Source organism: Perissodus microlepis, chromosome 3 (assembly GCF_051167445.1).
Source record: "Perissodus microlepis isolate ML-2025 ecotype Zambia chromosome 3, ASM5116744v1, whole genome shotgun sequence".
Taxonomy (NCBI): domain Eukaryota; kingdom Metazoa; phylum Chordata; class Actinopteri; order Cichliformes; family Cichlidae; genus Perissodus; species Perissodus microlepis.
Window position 1 is genome coordinate 19,451,375 of NC_140463.1, and position 24,532 is coordinate 19,475,906.

At 39.8% G+C, this 24,532-nt stretch overlaps 2 protein-coding genes across 2 annotated transcripts; both read right to left on the reverse strand.

Moving 5' to 3' along the window:
- Positions 1-1,679: 1,679 nt before the first annotated feature.
- LOC146390387 (protein NLRC3-like) lies at positions 1,680-19,993 on the reverse strand. Its single transcript, XM_084923437.1, has 11 exons — positions 19,710-19,993; positions 18,097-18,123; positions 17,771-17,890; positions 17,332-17,454; positions 16,560-16,623; positions 14,049-14,268; positions 12,157-13,951; positions 11,891-12,064; positions 11,366-11,539; positions 3,039-3,085; positions 1,680-2,743 (listed from the first exon to the last, which is right to left on the reverse strand). Exons 2-11 carry the CDS (start codon positions 18,102-18,104, stop codon positions 2,199-2,201), a joined length of 3,270 nt encoding a protein of 1,089 aa, XP_084779563.1. The 5' UTR covers positions 18,105-18,123; positions 19,710-19,993; the 3' UTR covers positions 1,680-2,198.
- A 436-nt stretch (positions 19,994-20,429) lies between these two features.
- LOC146390388 (tripartite motif-containing protein 16-like) lies at positions 20,430-24,160 on the reverse strand. Its single transcript, XM_084923450.1, has one exon. It carries the CDS (start codon positions 23,866-23,868, stop codon positions 22,183-22,185), a length of 1,686 nt encoding a protein of 561 aa, XP_084779576.1. The 5' UTR covers positions 23,869-24,160; the 3' UTR covers positions 20,430-22,182.
- Positions 24,161-24,532: the final 372 nt, after the last annotated feature.

The following is a 24,532-nucleotide window of genomic DNA, read 5'->3' on the forward strand; positions in this document are numbered from 1 at the left end:
AAGCCTGAGGCTCCGGCTCACTGGTATTACTTCTATACATAATGACCTTTTTATTTAACATTGTTAAATATCATGGTCATATCTAATGCACTCATCCATTGCTGAAACAGTGTAGCTCTATATGACAGGAAATAAGGAAACGCATAATGAGTCTACTCTAAGGAGCTTGGAAAGAGAAGCGTCTGGACTTCTTTAAGTTTCTTGAAGACGTCTCACCTCTCATCTGAGAAGCTTCTTCAGTTCTGAGAGTCTACTTATAAATCACATTATGCATACTGAGTTTAAATGCTCTCTTTAAAGGCTTCACCTGTTCATTATTTCTCATTTATTTATAAGTTCTGTCTGCCTTTTATCATAATTATCATTTTATTCTGTTTATATATTTCCGTTTAACCTCTGCAGATCAGGCTAATTTCACTGAGTGCAGAATAGGTCTACAAAGCCGAGCAAAAGAGCAACATCACAATAACATGGCTCAAAATTTCAACACTAACAGGCCTCCTGACTTCCTGCAAAAAGACCTAATGAATGTGAAAAGGAAAACACATGTTTATTCTATAACAGTGAGACTAACACTGAGGCGTTCCAGATGAGCACTACAGAGGATGACAGTACCATTCAGTTCACCTGGAACGGATGGCTTGAGTGTCTTCTTAAGTCATCTGAGACTCAACGACACAGGCACATATCACTGCATCGCTATCCTTAAGAGAAAAAATAGGTCATAGGTCAAATCATGTGACCTCATTGTTATAGATAAGATAACAATACTAGCTCCTTTGGATTTGTTTATAGCACTTTCACTCAATCTGTTTGGTAAATAATAGGCCAGTTATGTACATATAGAAAGTAGGTGCACATTGCAGATTGCTGCTACTGTTATACATAAGTTGCTTTTAAAATTCCTCAGAGCTGTATCACAGTGTACTTTTACATCCGCCTCCACTCCTCTACATTTACATTTATAAAACCAACCTTTTTTTAAGTGAAGATGCCAACAAATCCATACTATCCTGACCAGCTTCTTCTAAAACAGGTTATTAGGCTAGGCTTCAGTGGTGGCTGTAACTCAGGAGGTAGAGCCAGTCTACTGACTGGAAGGTTGGTGGTTTGATCCCTGATTACACGAGTCTGAATGCCAAATATCCTTGTGCAAGATACTAACCCCAAGTTGCTCTCCAATGCTTCCGTGTTATGGGTTAGATAAAAGCATAGAAAAAAGTGTTTGGTTGAATGGGACATGTTGTTTAAAGCGCTTTGCAGTAGTAGAAAAGCGCTATGTCAGAATCAGTCCATTTACCATTAGCACGTAACTGTTTTTGATTTTAGGTCCGGGAGTGCAGCATGTGTAAAACTCAGCAAAGTCAAACATGTTGAACCACCCACTGTTCCACTGTAGTGACCTCTTCCGGCAGCAGAGGAACAAGTAGCTTCTCTCTTTTTTTCTAAACTGACAGCTGTTTTCTAGTTTTTCATTTCCCTGAATATGTGAGGGTTTGCTTTATTTAGATAAATTAAAAGTTTATTGTTGGTAAATCAAGACCATCATGTGAAAATGTCCTCCATAATTTTACTTTTTGGTTAAAGGTTAGAAAATGTACTCTAAAGGTATTAAGTATAATAACAAGCATCCGTAAAAAAATAAATAAGGAATAGTTTGATTTTCTTCATTTCTTTTTCTTAATATCAGTTTGCATGCATGCATGTTCACAGATAAAACACACGAATAGAAACTCTGTCACAGATTTTATTCTTGTGATAAAAAATAGTATAAAATACAAATTGACACATGAAGTGTGCATTTATACAACACGTAACATATCAATGCTATGTGACAAATCATCGGTATGTTGTGTGTTGGGAATGAGAATGCTCTGAGATTTCACTGCATATTATTAAAAAAACAAAACAAAGAAAAAACTCCTGGTTGCACTAACATCACCATACTGGAGGATCCAGAGATGCATTTTGCTCGCCATCCCAAAGATAAACTTAACCTTTAACAGGTCAAGTAGTTTCAGTAGATAAAAGTTTAAAAAAAAAACTAAACAAAATACAAAGTCATCATTTATCTAGAAGAATTTTTGGTACACAAATGAAGCTCAATAGAGTAGAATAGCTCTTTATTGTCATTGTACATGTATTACTAAATTGGGGTGCTCCACACCAATGTGAGAATGTGTCTTGTCGCAGTAAGTTCACTCTGAATCGTCACAGAGAGAGACAGTGGAGCCAGGTGACTTTAATTGAAACCCAGCATATAGTGCTTCAGTGAATTTGGTGTTGAAAGTGTGCAGGTGGATCAGTGTGTCAGAGAGGACACTGTAAAAGGACACAGTGCCTGCAGGGTAGTCCACATACACTGCTAATTTGTGAGAGACAATCGAGGAGGGGACAGCGATCACTATTGATGTGTAATTGGAATTTCCAAAGTAACCATCATCATCACTGCAGTAGAGACTCCAGGACTGATCAGTCCTTCCAAACCTGCTGTCATCGCCGTCTCCTTTCCGTCCAATTCCTACACAAGCTACACCGATTTGAACTTCTCCTCTCCACTCAACCTCCCAGTAACAGCGACCAGTCAGACTGTTGGTACAGAGCAGCTGAGCCCAGTGATCAAACCTATGATCATGATCAGGATACAGCTGGTCTTCTTTCACGTGTGTGACCTTCTTGTTGTTGTCAGACAGTTTGAGGTTCCTGTGTGCTGTGTTTGGATCCAGCGTCAGGTCACAGAAATCTAAAGGGGACAGTGAGACACAGTGCAAATGGTCTGTAATAAACACTTTTAATTTTATTTGCATGGTTTTCATGTTAATTTATGAAGAAGATCCGGTATGCAAAAGTTTTTGATTTTTTTAAGAGTGTGTTACCATCAGAAATTGGTTTTTAGTTAGTAAGTAAGTAAGAAACTATGTAACTTTTTTGTAAAATTCATGATTACATATATTTGGCAGAGGTACAACTAAAGTGTAAAAAAATGTGAACACAGTAAAACGTGGTGTAAATAGAACTGATACATCAAAAATACTTACATTTCCTTAGACCTGGTCTCATCCACTGGACTCCTTGAGGCTCCACACTGAAATGAGAACTTTATCTTTTAGTGTGAAAACATGCCTTTATATTGTCTGATTAATCTTTTCTAGAGAAATAATCTTGTTTCCTTTTATTCCATAATAAAATGAAAACGATAATGCACTGTCAGTTCTATGGTTTTATATATCAAAGTAATTTTTTTAAAAAAAGAAACCAACTGGTCTGTACAAGGTTCTTAACCCATGGATGCACAACCTACCAATACCTACACTCTTCCACGAGTGGGGTCAAAAATGACCCCAAATAAAATCAATGCATTTTGCTATAAACTCGGTTGTTATTCTTCAAAATCTTTAAAACGAAGAGTTTTAATATTTTCATATTTGAGGTATTCCTCATAAAACATGTTTGTGACATGAGGCCCTTTGCATTTTTATTTATTTTTTCATTAATTTTAAGAAATTGGAGTTTTTGTATCACTTGTATCACGTTTGTATGCTTGCTCTGCATATACTGCAGAAGCTGGGTCTTCCTTCTGAAAGGCACAAGTTGTTCATCCACTGTAACACAATCACTGAGCATGAATTTCTGCCTGCAGTTGACCAGGAACAGGCCCCATATGTAGCGGAAAGCTGCCACGTCGTTTGTTTTCAGTCGGTAGGCTCTGGTCCTCTTGTCATCAAAGTGCAAGAAACGGCGAATATCTTTAAATCTTTGAATTGACATAGTGGCCTTGAACAATGGGTTATGCAGAGGACTCCCAAAAAGCACACCGACTGGTACATCCCAGTTCTTCTCACTTCCTGCAAGAATGGTCAATCAAATGAAGGCCAGCTTATGTTTGATTACATTTTTCCACTCTTTTCCCCTGTCTGTGGCTACTCTTTGTGCCTCCATGTTTGTGTATGTCAGAACCTCTTCTATTATATTATCAGACATGAACATCTTCCATGCATCTATTGGGGAGACAGTACTAAACCCAGGTGCAAGCCCTGGCCGACTAATTCAGATTATTGTGGCTAGAGCAGTAAGAGGGGCTCATTCTGTTAGACTCAATATTCATTTCCTCTTCAGAGGACTCATCAGAGGATTCCTCTGTGTCTGACTGGCCTTGTTCAGTGGGGGGGACAATAGTCTGGGTCCTCTATATCTGAGATGTCCGATGTCCGAGTCAATGCCTCCGATGGGCTCTTCATCCCATCCATCCTGGATCATTTGTAGGGCCACAGGGATCCTTGCTGGCCTCATAGCAGCCATGTTACTTTAGATATTAAAAAAAAAAAACATCAGTAAGTACAATGTTTGAAATGCACAGGAAACTATAAACAGGGCTGCACATAAATGGTCCGCAGGTGTGCATTCACTGTCAAAATAAAAGACACGCACCAGATAAGAAGTTGGGACGCTCGTTTGCGTACATAAGATGTTCTGGAGGAGGACAGACATTTGTTCAGAACTCTTAAAGATGTTGAAGAAGCAAGCTCCGTAAGCAATTACTTTGGTGGTCCTCCACCGCAAAAGAAGCGCATATTCTCAGAATTTCTGGGAATACTTTTATTTTGACAGCGAATGCGCACCTGCAGACCACTTATGTGCAGCCCTGACTATACAGGGAGTGCAGAATTATTAGGCAAATGAGTATTTTGTCCACTTCATCCTCTTCATGCATGTTGTCTTACTCCAAGCTGTATAGGCTCGAAAGCCTACTACCAATTAAGCATATTAGGTGATGTGCATCTCTGTAATGAGAAGGGGTGTGGTCTAATGACATCAACACCCTATATCAGGTGTGCATAATTATTAGGCAACTTCCTTTCCTTTGGCAAAATGGGTCAAAAGAAGGACTTGACAGGCACAGAAAAGTCAAAAATAGTGAGATATCTTGCAGAGGGATGCAGCAGTCTCAAAATTGCAAAGCTTCTGAAGCGTGATCATCGAACAATCAAGCGTTTCATTCAAAATAGTCAACAGGGTCGCAAGAAGCGTGTGGAAAAACCAAGGCGCAAAATAACTGCCCATGAACTGAGAAAAGTCAAGCGTGCAGCTGCCAAGATGCCACTTGCCACCAGTTTGGCCATATTTCAGAGCTGCAACATCACTGGAGTGCCCAAAAGCACAAGGTGTGCAATACTCAGAGACATGGCCAAGGTAAGAAAGGCTGAAAGACGACCACCACTGAACAAGACACACAAGCTGAAATGTCAAGACTGGGCCAAGAAATATCTCAAGACTGGTTTTTCTAAGGTTTTATGGACTGATGACATGAGAGTGAGTCTTGATGGGCCAGATGGATAGGCCCGTGGCTGGATTGGTAAAGGGCAGAGAGCTCCAGTCTGACTCAGACGCCAGCAAGGTGGAGGTGGAGTACTGGTTTGGGCTGGTATCATCAAAGATGAGCTTGTGGGGCCTTTTCGGGTTGAGGATGGAGTCAAGCTCAACTCCCAGTCCTACTGCCAGTTTCTGGAAGACACCTTCTTCAAGCAGTGGTACAGGAAGATGTCTGCATCCTTCAAGAAAAACATGATTTTCATGCAGGACAATGCTCCATCACACGCGTCCAAGTACTCCACAGCGTGGCTGGCAAGAAAGGGTATAAAAGAAGAAAAACTAATGACATGGCCTCCTTGTTCACCTGATCTGAACCCCATTGAGAACCTGTGGTCCATCATCATATGTGAGATTTACAAGGAGGGAAAACAGTACACCTCTCTGAACAGTGTCTGGGAGGCTGTGGTTGCTGCTGCACGCAATGTTGATGGTGAACAGATCAAAACACCGACAGAATCCATGGATGGCAGGCTTTTGAGTGTCCTTGCAAAGAAAGGTGGCTATATTGGTCGCTGATTTGTTTTTGTTTTGTTTTTGAATGTCAGAAATGTATATTTGTGAATGTGGAGATGTTATATTGGTGTCACTGGTAAAAATAAATAATTGAAATGGGTATATATTTGTTTTTTGTTAAGTTGCCTAATAATTATGCACAGTAATGGTCACCTGCACACACAGATATCCCCCTAAAATAGCTAAAACTAAAAACAAACTAAAAACTACTTCCAAAAACATTCAGCTTTGATATTAATGAGTTTTTTGGGTTCATTGAGAACATGGTTGTTGTTCAATAATAACATTATTCCTCAAAAATACAACTTGCCTAATAATTCTGCACTCCCTGTAAATCATATATGTTACTGTGTAAAAATTAATTCCTGATCCTTTAGAAGTGTAAGTGGGTCAGTCAGAGTTGCTAAGAATGAAGATTTCATAGAAGATTCCATAGCCCTGATGCCCTCAGACGTTGGTGTGTTGGTGGTTCTTGTCGTCTGGGGCTGGGCGCTCATGTATGTACCGGCTCACTCCTGGTGGCCGATTGGCGGGGCCGGGCGCCTGTGGCCCGGCTGGGCCCATTCCGGGGGGTGGGATGCCCTCAGGCCTCTGGGCCTGAAGCTCGGTCCTCTCTGGCACAGCTGGCTGCCGGCGGAGCCCGCGGGCACGCCACTGCAACCCCCTCTGGCCTCTACTCAGTAGCTGCTGGGTGACCTCTCATTTGGGGCTCTACTCAGCTCTTCCCAGGAGGGTGGCACGGTTCCCCCCCTTTTGGTGGTCCTCCTCGGGTCCTTGTACTCTGGGGCCTCTGGATATCTGGGGCCTGGATCTCTTCCATACCTGCTTCATACCCTGGTGGACGGGGCTATGGCTCCCCACACTCCCTAGCAGATCGTTACATGGAGAAACCTTTTTACAAGCATGCTGATCCACACAGGTGTGCACACAGGTGTACACACGGGTGTTCACAGACGCGGACTACACTTTTCTTGGCTGCTGCCTCAAAGCACATTGTGCGCTGTCTATCTTGCGTGCTGCACAATATCATTTAATATCTACTGTTATCTAGTTTATTGTGATGGTGCTGTTTTTATTATGTTGCTCTTTTTTTTGTTTGCTTTCTCTTCTGTTTTTTTTTCTCCATACAGGTGATCCAGGTGTTTTGTTTGTTTTTCTTTCTTTCTTCCCCCCTTTCTTACCGTCTCTTCTCCCCTCTGTTTTTCTTTCTCTCCCTCTCTTTCTTTCATTCTTTCTCCCTGTCCTACCCCCAGTCATGCCTGTCCCGTTTGTAGCAACCGAAAATAAAATAAATTCATAATTATAATAAAGGTCAATCAAATGGACCAATATGGCAAGGCCATGATGATTCACTTGGTAAAATAAATCCACTTGGCATCTTTCTTGGCCTTAAGACAACAATTCTGATGGCTAAAGATCCAAACGGGACACAAAAAAAAAAAAAAAAAAAAGAAGATTCCATAGGATCTGCTTGGGGTCATTTTTGACCCCACTTGTGGAAGAGTGGGGTAGTGATACAAAAACTGCATTTTCTTTAAATTAATGAAAAAATAAATAAAAATGCAAATGGCATCGTATTACAAACATATTTTATGAGGAATACCTGGAATATGAATATATTACAACTTTTCATTTTAAAGATTTTGAAGAAAAACAACCCATGGGGTCATTTTTGACCCCACGTGTGCATCTAAGGGTTAAATTACCTAAACACAACCTGAGGAAATTGAAAGAATTTAGACATGTAAATAAAAAGCCAAAATCCTGTATAAATGACACGGTGCAAAACAGTTCACACTTGTAGCATCCGCTTAGCCATGAGTAGGAATCAAATAACTTAAGAGGAACTTTGAAGAAGAATTCTTAATTTTCTCACATGACTATATCTGCTCTGCATAAATAACTACTACTTTTTTTTCCTTTACAGTAGGAAAGTCAAAATCCTGTTCCAAAGATTACGGTGGTTCTGCATTTATTGGTGTGATGGTACACGTAAGCTCCAGACTGAGATGTCTTGATGCATGCTCAATCATCCAGGTAAGTAAATCCTAAAAGGTTGATTCTGTTCATCTGGACGTAATGTTTTCAGTGGGAAACTCCACACAGCCTATTGTTCAGATGTGCTAGTTTCAGTCATTATGCATTGAACTGTATATAAGGTTGGGGAAACCTGCAGTCAGCTCAGATTAAAGAAGTCACTTGGATGAGTGACAAAACGTTTGTCCCACTGAAAACACTACATCCAGGTGAACAGAATAAACCTTTTGGGGCTCCAGACTGAGACTAAGTCTGAGAAAACAATCTGACCCAAAACATTGGCATGTATGGCAATACATCTGGTAATAAAAGGAAAATGAAACAAAAGGGTTACATAATATCAAAAATTCGATTCTGTTTATCTGGACTTTGCGTTTTCAGTGGGAGAAACATTTTGTCACCCATCCATGTGACTTCTTCAGTCTCAGCTGACTGCAGGTTTCACCAACCTTATAAACAGTACATTTGCACAATAACGGAAACCAGCCCACTTGTTCTAGTGGAAAAACATGGGAAACACAGCAGGAACGAATTAGGTGTGATCTGACAGGAGGAAGCAGAACTGCACACACTGAACACAGAACTTGAGATTGTCAAAATAAGTAGGTTTAACATGTGAACCTGATTGAAGATGATGTTTTTTGTCACAAGAGGAATGACTGAAGGAAAGAGGAACGTGTGTATAAATGAACAGAAAACAATGGTATAAAATTCTGTGTATTAGAGAGACAAGGAAGAGCCTGCACAACTTATGTCTCCAGTCTCTACTTTTCTGTATAAAATAGACCCCATAGAAGGCCTATAACACTATGGTCATGTGATGTTGGTGTTTGGGTGCCACACTTTAAAGCAGTGTAGTAAAACAACTGAACTTCATAAGATCGACACAGTTTCAAACATCAGTATCAAGGGTCCCATCCCAAGCTATTTGTTACATTCTCCCTCAAGCTGTGTATTCTTTTAACCCGCAACTTTAATTTGTATTTTGTTAAGCTCAGCAATAAAGCTCCCTTTTAATCACCTTGTTTCCCATGTCCTGCATTTTGGGTCTAACTAATCTTGCCACACAGCCAACCTTTACACACAATGAGAGAGGCAACGCTCGTGGGCAATGATGATGAATCCTGGTGGGGTGTGATTGGGGTAAATACCTCAATCTTTTATTGAAATGCACAATCTCAATTGTCAACCTTAATGAGGTTGCAAGGTCAGGCAGTCATAAGGTTATAAGTGCCTATTTCATTTGATTTTAAACACTTTTTGAGGCCTAACTCATCATGATCCCAGCCTTGTTTATTTGTTTTTGGTCAATTATTCTCTCAAATCTTGGCAGTCTGGAAACAAAGAAAATAATCGATCTGATACAGAGCAAAAACTAATTTCAAAAAAGTCAGTTTTGCCTCTCTCTTGAATTAAAGGTTAAGGTAAACTTAGAGTTAAGGTTATCACTTACTTTACTTTTTTGTCCATAATTTGATAGATATATTGTAGATAGGCAGGAAAGTGGTGAGAGGAAGAGGAAAAGACATGCAGCAAAAGGCTGCTTGAACCCAGGCCTACTGCTCTCCGGCCATACGGCATATGGTTGCCTGTTCACCCACTGAGCTAAAGCAGATCAACAAGATGACCACTTATTGTGAATGATATCACAGTATGCAACTGCTTGGCAAAGACTGTGACAGCTGGGATATGCTTGAGCACCCCCTTTGACCAGCAAGACAAGAAAATGTTAGAGATGATTGATTTTGTGATTTTGACTCACAGGTGAGCTTTTAACTGTGATTGGTTCTGAGTCATTCACCCACACAATTGCCCATTTGACTGGACATACAGACTATATTACGGGCCATCAGGTCAGTGGTTACAATCCTGTCTCAGAGTGACGCTGAAAAACTAGTTCATGCATTTATTACTTCCAGGCTGGACTACTGTAATTCATTATTATCAGGATGTCCAAAAAACTCACTGAAAAGCCTTCAGCTAATCCAAAATGCTGCAGCAAGAGTCCTGACAGGGACTAGAAAGAGAGAGCATATTTCTCCTGTTTTGGCTTCCCTTCATTGGCTTCCTGTTAAATCCAGAATTGAATTCAAAATCCTGCTCCTCACATACAAGGTCTTAAATAATCAGGCCCCATCTTATCTTAATGACCTTGTAGTACCATATCACCCTATTAGAGCACTTCGCTCTCGCTCTGCAGGCCTACTTGTTGTTCCTAGAGTATTTAAAAGTAGAATGGGAGGCAGAGCCTTCAGTTTTCAGGCCCCTCTTCTGTGGAACCAGCTTCCAGTTTGGATTCGGAAGACAGACTGTTAATAGGAAAATTGTACTTAGTAGTCAGTATAATCTTTTAATGATATAAGTTTGCATATGGTAGAATGCTGCATGTAATCATTTGTGTGTAGAAGTATATAGTTGGTGGCATATTGAAAGAATGTCTCATCCTAGGAGGTCTGTAACATTCTAGGGTGTTCACCCCCACATCCTAGGAGCATGAGAGAGGTCGTACCTTGTCTTATTGTTTTACGGTAGGATTAACGTAGCTATGTCAGTTTTAGTTTAAGTGCTTTTTTACATATAGATGAACTGTTGGATTTTCCAGACCAGCAGGTTAAGGGAAGTCGTTTATGGGGCCACACTCTGACCCCACACACACACACACACACGCGCACACACACACACACACCTCCACATTCCAATGTAAGGAACAAACGCTCACTGAAGTATAAATAAAGACCGGGGCAGTTTCTCAGTGCGAGTCTCAGTGCTGGAGGCTGCCCTTGCTAGCAAGAAGTTCTGTGTGTTTCTCTTCTCTGAGTCTTTACTGAAGAAGTGTTTTAGAGTAAATTTCTTAACACAGACACTATCTCTACTTTCAAGATTAGGCTTAAAACTTTCCTTTTTGCTAAAGCATATAGTTAGGGCTGGACCAGGTGACCCTGAATCCTGCCTTAGTTATGCTGCAATAGACGTAGGCTGCCGGGGGATTCCCATGATGCATTGAGTTTTTCCTTTCCAGTCACCTTTCTCACTCACTATGTATTAATAGACCTCTCTGTATTGAATCATATCTGTTATTAACCTCTGTCTCTCTTCCACAGCATGTCTTTTATCCTGTCTTCCTTCTCTCACCCCAACCGGTCGCAGCAGATGGCCGCCCCTCCCTGAGCCTGGTTCTGCCGGAGGTTTCTTCCTGTTAAAAGGGAGTTTTTCCTTCCCACTGTCGCCAAAGTGCTTGCTCATAGGGGGTCATATGATTGTTGGGTTTTTCTCTGTATCTATGAAGCGCCTTGAGGCGACTTTTGTTGTGATTTGGCGCTATATAAATAAAATTGAATTGAATTGAATTGAATAAACCCTTAAATGACTTCAAGTAAATATTTGCTCTTCCTTACAAAATGTTGGAGAAAAAATATATTTTCAGCTTTATTTCCTGTTTTCCTACCAGAGTATTTCCAGTTTCACATGTGGATCCTGCTGTTGAGCAGACAAAAGCTTCATTTCTGAGTCTCCTGGATGATTATAGCTCAAGTCCAGCTCTTTCAAATAGGAGGGATTGGAGCGCAGAGCTGTGGCCAGAGAGGTGAAGCCTGTTCCTGTGATCTGACAGCCTGACAACCTTCAAACATACAACATGTCACATCATTGTAATGAACTGTTCTGAATTTGATGATGCACATGCAGTCGAACTAACAGATTCTGATTTCAGTTAAAGTAGTTAAAAAAAAAAAACTGGCTTTTGTGAACTCACTTTAAAAAAAGAAAAAAAGCATTGACTTTCTGTCTGTTTTGCTATGATGGACAATCATAAAAAAAGTTATAATTTTCTGATTTATGAAGTGTGTGTTTCACTTCTACTCTATTGTTCTCTCTCAGAGCTTACACCACAACAGAAAAAAAAAAACTTAAATCTATAAAATAATGACAGTTGTGAAATATCCAAATCTCCTGAAACAAAGCATCAGCTAACCTGAGAGTTTCCAGCATACAGTGTGGACTCCCAAGTCCAACACAAAGCAGCTTCACTCCTGAGTCCTGAAGGTTGTTGTTACTCATGTCCAGCTCTCTCAGTCTGGAGGACTGAGAACTTAGAATTGAGGAAAGAGCTTCACAGCTTCTCTCTGTGAGGTTACAGCCACTCAACCTGGAAACATATCAGTATATCAGTGAACTTTGCAACCTTTTGAAATAAACACTTTAATGCAGTCTCCTGCCAGGATTAAACTGGATACTTACTGGGCTTTCTTACAGACTTTGACCACTGGCAGCAGCTGCAGAAGAGCCACTTCTGAAGCTGAATATTTCCTCAAGTCAAACTCATCCAGCTCTGCTTCTGATGACAGTAAGATAATGACCAGAGCTGACCACTGAGCAGGAGAGAGATCAACTTTGGATAGTTGTCCTAAACTCAGGTGATGCTGGACCTCCTTCACTATAGAGTCATCTTTCAGTTCATTCAAACAGTGGAGCAGATTGATGCTTTTCTCTGGAGAGAGAGTGTCATTCATCTTTGTTTTAACATACTGAGCTGTTTCCTGATTTATCTGTAAACTGTTTCCTGTTTGTGTGTGCAGGCCTTGTAAGAGATTCTGATTGGTCTGCAATGAAAGACCAAGGAGGAACCGGAGAAACATGTCCAGATGTCCATTTGAACTCTTCAAAGCCTTGTCCACAGCACTCTGGTAGAAATGTCTCACTGAAGACTCGTCAGTCTGCACTGAGGTCATTTGTTCTTCTTCCAGCAGGTTGACACTAGAGTTGGTGAATGTCAGATGGACATGAAGAGCTGCCAGAAACTCCTGAATGCTCAGATGGATGAAGCAGAACACCTTTTCTTGGTACAGCCCTCTCTCTTCTTTAAAGATCTGTGTGAACACTCCTGAGTACACTGAGGCCTCTCTGACATTAATGCCACACTCTGTCAGGTCTGTTTCATAGAAGATCAGGTTTCCTTTCTGCAGCTGCTCAAATGCCAGTTTCCCCAGTGCTTCAATCATCTTCCTGCTCTCTGGACTCCAGAGAGGATCTGTCTCAGCTCCTCCATCATACTTGATGTTCTTCAGTTTGGTCTGAACCACCAGGAAGTGAATGTACATCTCAGTCAGTGTCTTGGGCAGCTTTCCTCCAGGCTGTTTGGTTTTTAACAAACTCTCTAGAACTGTAGCAGTGATCCAGCAGAAGATTGGGATGTGACACATGATGTGGAGGCTTCGTGATGTCTTGATGTGAGAGATTATGGTGTTGGCCTCTTCCATGATACTGAGTCTCTTCCTGAAGTACTCTTCCTTCTGTGGGTTACTGAACCCTCTGACCTCTGTAACCATGTCTATATAGTCAGCAGGGATCTGATTGGCTGCTGCAGGTCGTGTGGTTATCCAGATGTGAGCAGAAGGAAGCAACTTTCCCCTGATGAGGTTTGTCAGCAGCACATCCACTGATGTGGACTCTGTAACATCAGTGAGGATCTCAGTGATGTGGAAGTTCAGAGGAAGTCGACACTCATCCAGACCATCAAAGATGAACACAACTTTGAACTTTTTAAAGTTGCAGATTCCTGCTTCTTTGATTTCAGTGAAGAAGTGATAAATAAGTCCCACTAAACTGAACCTTTTATCCCTCAGTAAATTCAGCTCTCTGAATGGGAATGGAAACATGAACTGGATGTCCTGGTTGGTCTTGTCTTCAGTCCAGTCCAAAGTGAACTTTTGTGTCAGGAATGTTTTCCCGATGCCAGCCACTCCTTTGGTCAGAACTGTTCTGATTGGTTTGTCTCTTCCAGTCGAAGCTTTAAAGATGTCTTCACACCTGATTGTTGTTTCTGGTCTGTTTGGTTTCCAGGAGAACATTTCAATCTGTCTGACCTCATGTTCAGTGTTGACCTCTCCGGTCCCTCCCTCTGTGATGTAGAGCTCTGTGTAGATCTCATTTAGAGTGATTTGGGTTCCTGGTTTAGCAATCCCCTCAAAGACACACTGGAACTTCTTCTTCAGGTTACATTTAAATGTATTCTCACAAAGTGGATCAGGACTTTCTACAGGAAAGCACCAGAAACATGAGTGTTATGATTATAGAAAATGTGACAATTTCATTGCTGTAAAGACTGAATTTATGAAGAGAAATCCTCTCACTGCTCTGCAGACAGTCAGCCAGCTCCTCCTGTTTCATTATTCTCAAGAAGTTAACTGCAAGTTTCAGAAATGCCTCTCTGCTGCTCCTTCTCTGCTTCTCTTCCTCACTGTCCAACACCTCCTCTTCATTCCTCTGACACTCTGAATAATCTGGATTCAGATCATTCTGCAGCTTCTTTAGCTCTTTCTTCACAAAAGTGATAATGTTTCCCTCCAGCATCTGGAAAATAAATGACACAATCTAAATTCATCAAACTAAAGCTAACACTTGTGAAATTTCATCAGAGGTGTAAATATTGAAGCAGATATTACTGTGTCAAAGTTACTGTGACTGGAACACAGAAAAAGTAAGTTGATTTTATCCTCGCCTAATTTTTAAAACATTTTTTTAGCATATAACCCTTTTAAATGTTATTTAAAATGGGTTCAGGGGTGTGGTACTGGATTGGATAAACAGCTATGTGATGAATCGACAGCAATATGTACAAATAAATGAGTTTAAATCTAAATTGATGGATATTGAATGTGGAGTACCTCAAGGATCAGTATTGGGTCCGAAAATGTTTATTATGTATATAAATGATATTTGTAAAGTATCGAAGATACTAAAGTTTGTCATTTTTGCAGATGATACCAATATACTTTGTTCAGGTGCGGAATTTCAACAGGTTTTGGAGGTGATCACACAGGAGTTAAAGATATTAAAGAAGTGGTTTGATAGAAACAAATTGTCCTTAAATTTAAATAAAACAAAATTTATGTTATTCGGAAATTATAAGAAAAACATTAACATTGAAATTTGTGTTGATAATATATATCTAGAAAGGGTTAATGCCATAAAATTTCTTGGTGTGATCATTGATCATAAGGCCTGTTGGAAATCACACATCACTTATGTGAGGGGAAAGTTAGCACGGGGCATTGCTGTCTTGGGGAAAGTAAAACAATTTCTGGATAGGAAAACATTGTATATGTTATATTTGGCTTTGCTATTACCATACATGAGTTATTGTGTAGAGGTTTGGGGAAATACATATAAAAGTAATATTCAGACTATAATCATAATGCAGAAAAGGGCCATTAGACTAATAAATCAGGAGGGGTATAGGGCTCACACAAACGCACTCTTTATTAGGACGCAAGCTATAAAATTCCAGGATCTGGTGAAGTTTAAAAAGTGCAAATAATATATAAGGTAAGGAAAGGGATGCTCCCAATCGAAATAAGTAAATGGTTCTTAGAAAGAGAAGGGAGGTATAATTTTAGAGGGAAGTGGAATTTAAAATTACAAAGAGTAAGAACAACATTGAAAAGGATGTCTATTTCAATAGCGGGAGTTAAATTCTGGAATGAGTTAAAAGAAGAAATAAAGGTCAGTAGTGATATAAACCAGTTTAAAATAAAACTCAAAAAAGAAATATTAAATAAGTATAAGAATGAAGAAAATGCAATTAACCCAAGACAGCAGTCAAACTGATGTTTATTTTCTTCTGCAAATTAGCAAATCTAAATATAGTTTTAGTTGAACATGTGAAAATATTTTTTTGAGATGTTATGTTCTAAGTTGAAGGCATTGTATACGTTTTTGTTGTTCAAATTTAGATGATGAGGATGTAAACCTGAGGGGGTAGGGCTAAATAAGTATATACTTCTGCCTACTCCTTTTCAAACAACTGTATGGAATGATTTTATGAAACGTTGGTGAATGTATATGTTTGAAATAAAAAAGAACTGAACTGAACTGAACTGAAAAATATGCCTCAGTTCACATTTCATTACATAAATTCAGTAACCAACATATAAACATCATCTGTGCAAAGATTTATGTTTGTAAAGTGAAACAGTGAAAAATTACAGCCCTGTCAATACATGAAAATCCAGACTTTGTACAAAAATGTCTAATTTTGGCACACAATTGGACACCATGCCAGTTGATTTTTTTAGGTATTTAAGAGCAGAAATTAATTAATTTTATTAACAGGCCTGAAAATGCTGTTTTTTTAGATATATTTTTGAAGAATTAACATTTACATGGTAATGGCCCTTTTCTGCTGTGCGCATGGAGCGTTTAATTGGCCTCTGGTCCTTTAAACCCCTGAGGGGCTGTAACGTTGGTCTCTTTTGGTCAATTTGCATGATCGACACCTCTTTTTAATCGTTTGAGCCAATAGGATCACAGCAACGATGCCACATTCACGTCGCTTCAACCAATCAGACGTTGCAAGGCCAAAACCCCCGTTGGCCCAAATCTAAAATGGAGGTTGTTGACGGAAAACGGCTCTGATGCAGCTAGGTAGGCGTGGTAACTACTGGTAATCACGTGGCTGTGCAGTGTACTTGCACCTTATTTGCGGATCATGTTATGTTATCAAAACTTTGTTTTGAAAAGTGCTTTATAAGTAATAATTAAGTGATTCACTGTTGGAGTATGTTTGTTATTTTGCCATTAAGTTATGATGAATATTGGACTGAGCAACATGAAAACAAAGAGGTAGGTGTACATGTACAAACCTTAAACACCGAGTCCAGATTGGTTTGATGCTGCTGGGCATGATGAAGACTCTCCTGATCAGCTCTGTGGAGACATCATGAAGAAATTAGAACCATTTAGCACATAAATACAAGCCAAAGATTTCTTCTTCTGCTGTTTGATGATCACTGTGGTATCGCAAGAAATTAGTAGGTTATATAAATATATGAGTATACATAATAGTTATTATTCATAGATACCTACATCCTAAGTTCCTGTTATTCTTCTGAAAGAAACAGAATGAGTGTGTTGTTACAATGGTAATGCCAGGAGAGGCAGTATTGGTTCTGTGTTACATTAATGTGTAAGGAAGTGGAAGAAGAGTGTGTCCTGTAGGAGGCAGCAGAAAATGGATACTCCTGTTCTGTACATGCACTGAAAAGAAGGTTCAGTAAACCAGTTGCAACGATACTTCATTGTAAGTCTCAGTTATTGTATTTTTATTTTTTGAAGATGCAACAATCACCCTGATTAAAACAAGCACAACTGTGCTGTAACAAACCTATTGTGTCAATTTATACACATATTAAAACCACATGATGACACCTTGAATCTGCCTACACTACATCTACATCTGTGGTGTTCAGTGTCCAGACGGTGAACTACAGAATGATCAAGTGCTTTGCGGATCTCGAAAAGCGCTATATAAATGCAATCTATTATTATTATTATCATTATTATTATTGTTATTCTTATTGTTATTGTATTTATTAATATTAATATTCATATTAAGGTAGGTGTGAACTTTCTTACTCCTCAGCAGCAGCCGATTTTGTTCCTTTAAAGTAGATGACATAGCCCTTTGACCGATCACTCTTCAAAGACACACAGCTGGGTCCAGGTTTAGGTTCAGGGGCATCTGGTGTCTCAGTGATCCTGGTGAACAGAGAAAAAGACCATCAGGCAGAGAAATTACATTTTTAGCCTTCTGACACAAAAAGTACCAGATAAACTTGGACCTAGTCACAGTGATAATATTACAATAAGGCTAAAAAGTTCGATCCTCTTCACAACTTTGACTTCTGTTCTTTTTAGTCTGTTTGTTGCTGTGTTTTCTTCTTTTTATGAACACAGCAATAAAACAACAACAACAACAACAATAATAATAATAATAATAATAATAAATGATTACACATGTGGCAAACTAAAACTTCTCACTGATTACTGATGGATCCATTCAGTTAAGTCTTACTTTGCATCAGGAGACAATTTCCTGCTTTTAAAGTCAGGACGGTCTTCCTGTTGAGTGGTTCTCTTCCTCATTGTTACAGAGCTGAGACTGGGCTCACGTTCATGTTCAGGAGAGTCTGGTCTGAGGAGTGAGGAAAGGAATCAGAAAAGGTTATATATCTACCATTTTTTACTCTCCAGGTGAAACATATACTTGAAAAACTTTTCAGGGTTAAAATCAATTAACAAAAGAGAGAGCAGATGATGAAGTTACTGCATGTAATATGAGAACATTTCTGTATTTGTTCATTTAGCAGTGAAGATAATACAAGGTTTAGAGTGTGATACCTTTCCATGTTTGTAACCTGCAGTCACCTGATGGAAGAGAAAAGTGAGAATAACACACAGATTATAATTTGGCTTTATTTCTGTTTATTGAGATATTTGATAGCTACAAGGTGGTGACCTGTTTAATCATAATTATACTTTTAGATTATATTACTTTATAACTAAGGTTTCATTGTTTGTCAAAAAAATCGATCTGACCATCAAAGAGTCAACAAACAATCATTGTGATGATTACACTTTTCAAACAAAAGATTAAATGGAACAAAAATACAAAAAAACATAATATAAATCAGATCAAAGATTAATTTATTCATCATGTTCCTGAACACTGTCTGTCTGCAGCTCTTTGCTGTCTGCACTGGGATAAGTTTTGATTCTGTTCTTTCTCTATTAAGGTCTTGTCTTACTTCCCTTCATCACTTTATGCTTCAGGAGTTTGAGTCTGTATTTATGTAAAAGTGTTTTCCTGGCACATAACACACATTCTAGAAAGCATCCTCTACTTCAGCTATTTTTCACTTACTTCCCCTCCAGACTGTGTGTAACCACTGCAGGATTTAAAGACACATCTTAAAATAATACATTAAAAAGAATTTTATAAACAACAAAAAATGAAAGAAACAAAGAAAAGAAACAAAATGAAAATAATTCAAAGCTCACCAAGTGTCCACCATCGGTGTGTTTTATTCTGCAGCTCACTTCCTTGTTTATTTCTTAGATGTTAATGATTTGAATACAGGTGCTCACTGTACCCGGCTGACACGCCCACACTGTCCGACTAGTTAAACAAGTTTATAATGTCACTGCTTTGTTCTGATGTTTTGCTGAATTTCCTGCCCCTGGCTACAGAATTCCATCTATCAAGTGAAAGTTTTAAACAGCAAAACATAAATTATCCACTTACTGAAGAGTCTTTAACATTTTAATTGAATATTAATTTTCTTAAGAACTGTAGGACTCTGCGTCCCGACAAAGTTTTGAATAACACATTTCACTACCCAGAATCAATGACGCATCAGAATCAGTGAGCTGTCGGCTTTCAGCCCTGACGGCGTGACCGTCGAGTGAGAAAGCCGAGAAAGAGAAAGCTGATTCTGATGCGTCAGGTCGGCGCTCTGTGTTTATGTCTTTGTGTGGAATCCGTTTACCTGCTCTCACCTGCTATCGCTTTATTCAAGCTACTCACCTCTCTCTATCCACCTGCACTTTCAAACGTACACGAAGGACTACAGGAATTTCTGGACTACGGCCAATCAGAGAGGTCCTGCTCCTGACTATCTCAGATTGGTTTAGACCACAATATGGGCATAATGTGTATTTGTTGTTGATCACACGGAGACTGTCAGAATTGTGGAGACCTGTGACATAGGATTTTTTTTTTTGTGGCACCATTGAAAAATTTAGTTGCATTTGCGACCCAATTGGTTGCAGTCTAGAGCCCTGCTACCAGAAATGACCCAACCAACCCAAATCAAATATGATAAACTACACAGAGAGCTCATCAACCACAGGCATTAACAGTTATATCAGCCATGATGAGCTTAAATAACAAATGTCTGAAAACAAAACAGAACAAAAAACAGAACAAAACAAATTAATGGTTCATGTCTCACCTTTAGTCCTTCCAACAGAGTCTGTTCTGCCTGCAGTGGGAAACCTTCAGCCTCCTCAGTCCAGAAAAGAGGTTCTCAAACATTTTGTGGTCACGAGCCCCTTTCAGAGGACAACATTATCCCATATAATCAACCTCAGCTTCACATGATGATGTGTACTAACAGAAATATTTAACATTGTTCACAAGAAAGCTGGCTGGCTAATAATTCATTAGTAGCAGGACAGAAAATAAATAAAAGGTAAAATCCAGACGTTTGCTGTGTGTCCTTCTTTCACTCTGTACCTGTTTCATCAGTCCTTACAGAACACTGAACCAAGTGTAGTTTCATATGCAAACACAGCTGTCACGCCCGGCTGCCTGAGGTCAGGTTACATCAGCCAGTTTGTTCCTCTGTTTGTGTTCACTACAGCTTCAGTTCAGTTTTCAGCAACTTCCAAGAAAGGCGCTGTTGTTATTTTGGGTTGGTTTCATGAGTAATGTTTGAAGACAACAGTAAAACAGGAAAGATGTACAGGAGGAAAAAAATGTTGTGTATAATCTATTTGCGTGTTGTTCTTGTAACACACAAATTTACCCTTTCTGTGTACAAGAGGCTGCTGGGAAGATTAAGCCAGCCTCCTGATGACATTAAAACAAATCTGAGATGTGCTCCTGTGATATAAACTACAGACCAATTCAGATCCCAAGCAAACTTCAACTCCATTTGTGAGTACAAGAAAACAATTATTAGAATATAATGAGCTTAAATTTGCTTAGATGAGAGGGTCGAGCTGTAGATCAGAGGAATAGGGAAGGATTTGTGAATGTGTGTGTGTTTTAGTTTGGTTTAGCTATAGGCCTGAGTGTGTATGTAATTGTGTAGAGGGAGAGGAATTTATTGACACTGGGGGTCTGCCTGTCATAAAAGGAGACAGGAAGCTACAGTTGGGGGATGCTGGGACTGTATGGAACAGATAGGAAAGAGAGGAGAAGTCTGTTACCCTTGTTGTCCCTCAATGTAATAAAAGCTCATAACTGTCACATGGTCTAATTATGGTCTGGAGGGGAGATGGACTTTCATGACCGGCAGGAAGTCACATATACAGAGACACACACCCAGTGCTTTAACTGTTACGACACACACACACGTACTCACGTACACACACAGGTACGCACACACCCAGGCACTCACATTCTCGCAGAAGAACCTTTGTTCAAAGAAATAAACTGTTGGTAGATCCACTTTTTACAACGAATCATTCATCAGTAAAAATCTAACTCAAATCAAATACAACAAATTCATCATTCATAGAAAAAAATCCAACCCTGCAGGGATCAAACATCTGATCAAACACCAGGGTTGGACACAGACTTTCTAATCTGACATCACAAAGTTATTCTGAAGCTGTAAATCTAATTAAAAACTCCCCAAAACTACTATGAGAAAACCCTTAAAAGGTTCAGTGACAGAAGAAAAATCCTTTACATATAAAATCAACAGAGGTTCCTGATAAATAGACTAATAAACAGAGAATAGCTGAACAGTTTCTGTGACACAGATGTAAAAATGCATAAATGCTCCATGATTTTCATTTCTATCCATCATCTTGAACACTGACTATAAATGTGTTCACTTCATTATTGTGTGATTTGGTTTCTTCTCGTGTCTCCTTCAGTGCAAATAAAGGACTGTTAGAGTGTGTGCTGTGTGTTTTTCTGAAGCATGACAATCCTTTCCAACAAGTATTTCCAGCTGTTTGTCTCCACTCTGCACTTTAGTCTTTCTTCCTGTCATGTCTGTGTTTGTCCACCAGGTGTCTCCCTCAGCTCATTTTCTCCAAATCAGAAGCTTCAGATTTGTGGAGACGCTCTGCCTGCCAGACACAGCTCAGGGCAAAGAAACATGTCTATCGTCCACAATATACAGGCCTGTATCATTTATTGTCTATATTTGAATGTATAACTGATCAAGTGTGATCAAACTTTTCATATGAAAAATAATATTAAATGTCAAACATTAAGTATTTAATTTTTGTTACATTTTAAAGGTTCAAACCTCAAAGACATTAAGTTTACAGTCATATATGATCAAGAAAATCAACAATCTTCACATTTCAGAAACTGGAACCAGCTTTAAATGTGACTAAAATAATGATAAAACAATCAATTCTCTAATCATTGACTAACTGATGAATCACTGCAGCTCCAATATATTGTTGCATTTGACAACCCACTACAGCAACTACAGAATAAAACCACTAACCAGACTGATGACAGATTTCAAACATGCTGAATATGAAGAGTAGTATCATTTAAACTCACATGATTATCAGCCATAAGAACAAATTCAGATTTATATTGATGTAAGGTATATAAATGTAAGTACAGTTTGAATCAGTGCAATATTATTTTCACACATCAATGGACCACTGAACTTCTCAGCTTCTAAAATGTAAAGCCTCATTTAGAAACTACACAAGTACATATAATGGTCAGGGATCAACATGAACCTGTCTTCTCTGTTTGACTTTAATCAACTCTGCAGTGGCTCCAAGTCCAAGGAAAAGTCCAGCATAGAGCGGCTGAGTGAATGTGGTCTGGACTCTGTGGAGGAGAGTCATGGTTTCAGAGACGCTGTAGAAAGACAGAATACCTGCTCTGTGATCCAGGTACACTCCTACTCTGGAGGACCGAGGACCTGAGAGGACAGTTTGGACTTTGTTGTGCCAAAATTGAAAACTGTTTGTGTCACAACGTAATGCCCAAGATCTGTCATTGTTTCCAAATAAACATTCATCTGCTCTGCTGATATTCTTGTATGCGACTGCTACACGAACTCCCCCTCTCCACTCCACCTCCCAGTAACAACGTCCAGTCAGACTCTCTCTACTCAGGACCTGACACCATACAGTGAATCTGTCTGGATGATCAGAATAAGACTGTTGTTGGTTCATAAATGTTACTTTTCTGTTCCCCTCAGATAATAACAGATGTGTGTTTGCTGTGTTTGGATCCAGTGTGATTTCATGTGAATATTTTAAGAATTCAGCTCTGGTCTTTGGCTCTGCTGGTGACAGTAAAACATCCTCTTCAGTGACTGTCAGTGAGATGTTTGTCCATTCCTCTCTCAGAATGTCCTGTAGTTTATCTCTGGTCTCTGACACAGCTGCTGTCACATCCTCAAAGTAGCTCAGAGGACGAATATTGATGCTGGATGAGTGTGTAGACTCACTGAGTGCTGACAGTGAGGGGTAGTTGTGTAGAAACTGGTTGTGATCCTCTGTGTGTGAGAGCTGCTCCAGCTCGCCGTCTTTCCTCTTCAGCTCAACGAGCTCCTGCTCCAGCTTCTCCTGAAGCTCTTTGACTCGACTCACTTCAGTTTCCTGCTGGGATCTGACCTGCTGCTTCACATCAGAGCTTCTTTTCTGCATGAGACGGATCAGCTCAGTGAACATCTTCTCACTGTCCTCCACTGCTTTATCAGCAGAGCCATTGATGGCCTCCACCTCCTGTTGAAGCAGCTTCACATCTTTCTCTCGCTCCTGGATTCTCTGCTGGATGTTTAGTCGTCTCACCTCGAGCTCCTTCTGCTTCTCAGTCCTTTCTGCTGCAGCTGGGACTGTTTCATGGCCTTTATGTTCATCCATTGTGCAGAGATAACAGATACTCTGCTGATCAGTACGACAGAAAATCTTCATCACCTCATCATGACGAGAGCAGATGTTCTCCTGGAGCTTCTTGGAGGGGGCCACCAGCTTGTGTTTCTTAAACTGAACTACATCATAGTGAGGTTGGAGGTGTTTCTCACAGTAAGAAATTAAACAGACTAAACAGGACTTGATGGCTTTCAGCTTCCTCCCAGTGCAGACATCACAGGCCACATCTTCAGGTCCAGCATAGCAGTGATCAGCTGGAGCAGCTTGGAGTCCAGTCTTCTTCAGCTGCTCCACTAAAGCTGCTAACATGGTGTTTTTCTCCAGGACAGGCCTCGGTGTGAAAGTCTTCCTGCACTGAGGGCAGCTGTGGATTCCCTTCCTGTCCTCTTCATCCCAGAAACTTTTAATACAGTTCCTGCAGTAGCTGTGTCCACAGGTTGTAGTCACCGGATCCTTCAGTAGATCCAAACAGATGGAACAAGAGAAGGTTTCTCGGTCCAGCTGAACTCCTTTCTGTGCCATTTCTCCTCTCAGTGTCAGTGACTGTGTGAGTTTCTCTTCCTTATAACTGAAACTAGTCTGAGCTCTGATCTCAACAACATGTTTCTGCAGTGAATGGAGCCTGTCAGCTCTTACACGTCACCACATGTTGGTTACACCCATCTTCAAAGTGCAGATCTGAAGGGGAGGGAACGAGGAAACACGTGGACAGAGAGGAGGTGCTGTGTTTAAGAGCAGGAAGAAGAGGGAGGGTTATCAGGCTGTGCTTCACTCCAGGAAGAGGAGCAGTTTGAGAGCGATACTGTGTGTTTAACCCTTTTATTTACTGCTCACATCAACTTTTAAGCTTGTTAACACTTTCTTCTATATAAATAAACTTCAGTTTAGAAATGTCAGAGTTCTCACTGAAGTTAACAAACAGTTTTAGTCAATGCAGGAGGAAAATGATCCTAAACATACAGATAAGGCAGCCACTGACATGATGCTTATGTTGCATTTAAGTTTATGTTCATTTCAATTGTTTCTCTCCTTCAAACACCATGAGAGGTGAGAGGGTGCAGCAGGTGTAGTAGTTGGTATATGAGGCAGTAAACAAATTAAAGAGTTTTCAAACACATTCATCTCCACAAAAATGTGATAAATGTTTGACAGGAATAAAAAGAAACTCTGATCCTTCTTTAAAAGT